General features: G+C 43.4%; 1 protein-coding gene across 1 annotated transcript; it reads left to right on the top strand.

Annotated features, from left to right (window-relative positions):
• Positions 1-503: 503 nt before the first annotated feature.
• On the top strand, positions 504-1574 carry LOC120674941 (BTB/POZ and MATH domain-containing protein 1-like). Its single transcript, XM_039956038.1, has one exon. It carries the CDS (start codon positions 504-506, stop codon positions 1572-1574), a length of 1071 nt encoding a protein of 356 aa, XP_039811972.1.
• The last annotated feature ends 1029 nt before the right edge of the window (positions 1575-2603 follow it).

Here is a 2603-nt window from a genome sequence, read left to right as displayed (position 1 = left end):
GTGTGCCACATGTTTGCCGAGTGCTCTTTGGTTGGCACTCGGCAAAGATCTTGTTTGCCGAGTGCCCGAGGTCCGGCACTCGGCAAAGGCCGCGACACTCGGGAATTATTGGTTTTCCGGTAGTGCTAAATACTGTATCCGATTGCGATCCTTTCTCGACCACTATATTTCTTATGATCATTGTACATAACAGTATTGCCTTGACAAATATAAATTATATATATGGATCCACATGTCATAATTCCAACTACCACAATACAAGTATTATTATATCAAGCCAATTAAACAAACCACGGATTCCTGGTGCTGCCAACAATTTGGTAAGGTGGCCCAGCATAGGAATTTCCAAGTCTGGCCCGAATTCCATGGAAAAGCTGAGCACACAAAACCTCCCAAATTTAAGCCTCCCGAAACCTAGTCCCATCCGCCCCCGCCAACTCTCCGGTTCTTTATCTAGATGCATCTCCTTCTCCTCTCCTCGCTTCCTCCGCTCAACGGCTGCAATGGCGCCATCCCAGAGACCGAGAAAGAAGATGGTGTCCAGATGCAACCCGGATACGGAGCGGGGCACGCTCGTGTTCGACATCGCCGGCTACAGCCTGCTCAAGGGCATGCGTGACGGCGAGTTCATCCGCTCCGCCTCGTTCCCCGTTGGCGGCCTCGACTGGTGCATCCGGTACTACCCTTGTTTCACTAAGAAATCTGAAGGTTACATCTCCAGCTTCCTCGAACTGATGAGCGAACCAACCGGGACTGGGGTAATGGCGCGCTTTGACTTGAGGTTGCTCAACCAAGCCACCGGGGTCTCCACGGTTTTGATAGATGTGAAGCCAAGGCTGTTCGACAGTGTGAACCCGACCTGGGGAAGTAACATGTTTAAGAAGATCAGCGAACTGGAGGCATCACCGTACCTGCAAAATGACCGCGTCGTGATCGAATGTGACATCACTGTTGTCTTGGGGACGTCGGCTTCTGCGCTGGAGACAGTTTGTGAGATCCAAGTTCCACCCTCAGGATTATTGGATGATCTTAGGAAATTGCTGGAGGCGGAGAAGAGGACAGACATCAGATTCAAGGTTAAAGACCAGGTTTTCGGAGCCCATAAGATTGTTCTTGCAATGCGATCGCCTGTCTTCGAGGCGGAGCTATACGGGCCAATAGCGGATAAGCAAAGGTGTGCAACAATTACGGTTGAGGATATGCAGCCTGCTGTTTTCAAAGCACTGCTTCACTTCATCTACACAGATTCGTTGCCAGCGATGGATGATCTTGAGGAGGATGACAAGGAAGAAATGGTCAAGCACTTACTTGTTGCTGCAGACAGGTATGCCATGGAAAGAATGATATTGGTATGTGAGAGCATCATTTGCAAGGGACTTCATGTTGGTAATGTGGCTAGCATTTTAGCTCTAGCTGACCAGCATCACTGCAACAAGCTCAAAGATGCTTGCATTGGATTTATGAGTTCTCCTAACAATAAAGATGATGTGGTGTCCAGCAAAGGTTATAAGTACCTCAAGAAAGTATGCCCTGCTGTCTTTATGGATATATGGGAGAAACTAAGCATAGCCTAGGTAACTTTTGAGTGGTAGTTTAGTTCAAGCATAGCCTTGTTAGTTAAAGCCTTGCTTGTTCTTCAGTTTGCAGTGACCTGTTGCAGGAAGAGAGTAGATTATGTAAAGTAAGAGCCTTGTATGTGGTGATGGCTCATTACCTTTTAATACTGTCTTTATGCATGGATGGGAGAAACCAGCTAAGTCTCAGAAAATCTAGTATGTTTATCTTAGGTTAACTTTTAATTAGTTGAAGCATAGCTTTGTCGTCAGTTAAAGTTCAGCTTGTCCTTCAGTTTGCGCTTTCCACTTTGCAGTGACCTATTATATATAGAAGAGTAGTTATGCAAAGTACGAGCCTGCTATGTGATCAGGCCTCGCTGCTTCTTACCATATATATATATATATATATATGAATTAATGCTATCTCACATATTTTCTATAACTTGCTCCAGTTCATTATTAGTTAAGCAAAAGCACACTTGCTTTTATAAATTTCGTTTGTGGATTTTGGTATTTCCATGTTTTAAATAGCTAGTGATCAGGCTGTCTAACATGGATGAACATATTTCAGCATTAGTCAAGACCCCATGCCCAAAGGTTTGTGATTAAGCATAGATATATTAATGGGGACATGACAAATTTTTATCAAAATGTTAATCAATTTGCTATCTATATGCTATTTTCTAAAGGGCACAATCCATGTTTGAGCATGGAGGTCTTAAGTGCTTCACATGTTTGAGCATGGCAATTTTTCGCTTCAAATATCATGTTTAACTTAGTGCTTTTGCAGAGAGCACTATGCATGTGAGTGGGCATACCTGAAAGTCTAGTTTTGGTGGAAATGAATTCAGAAAAGGGATTAATTCGTACAAGATTGTTGAGATCTATTTACTAGTAAACATGAAGTTCTCCATTTTAAAATCATATGCTTAGGGGGCTGCACATGTCAAACTGCATGTAGGGTTTTTTTAGTCATACTAATGGTAGAGGATAGTAAGAATTGGCATGTTTACTTCCTTCAATGGTTTTTGTTTGTGAGTGATTTGA

This window comes from Panicum virgatum, chromosome 5N (assembly GCF_016808335.1).
Source record: "Panicum virgatum strain AP13 chromosome 5N, P.virgatum_v5, whole genome shotgun sequence".
Classification (NCBI taxonomy): domain Eukaryota; kingdom Viridiplantae; phylum Streptophyta; class Magnoliopsida; order Poales; family Poaceae; genus Panicum; species Panicum virgatum.
This window is presented reverse-complemented; position numbering and strand designations above follow the sequence as displayed.

Coding starts and splice junctions, on each gene's coding strand:
- LOC120674941 (XM_039956038.1), top strand. CDS start 504: ATGGCGCCATCCCAGAGACCGAGAAAGAAGATGGTGTCCAGATGCAAC.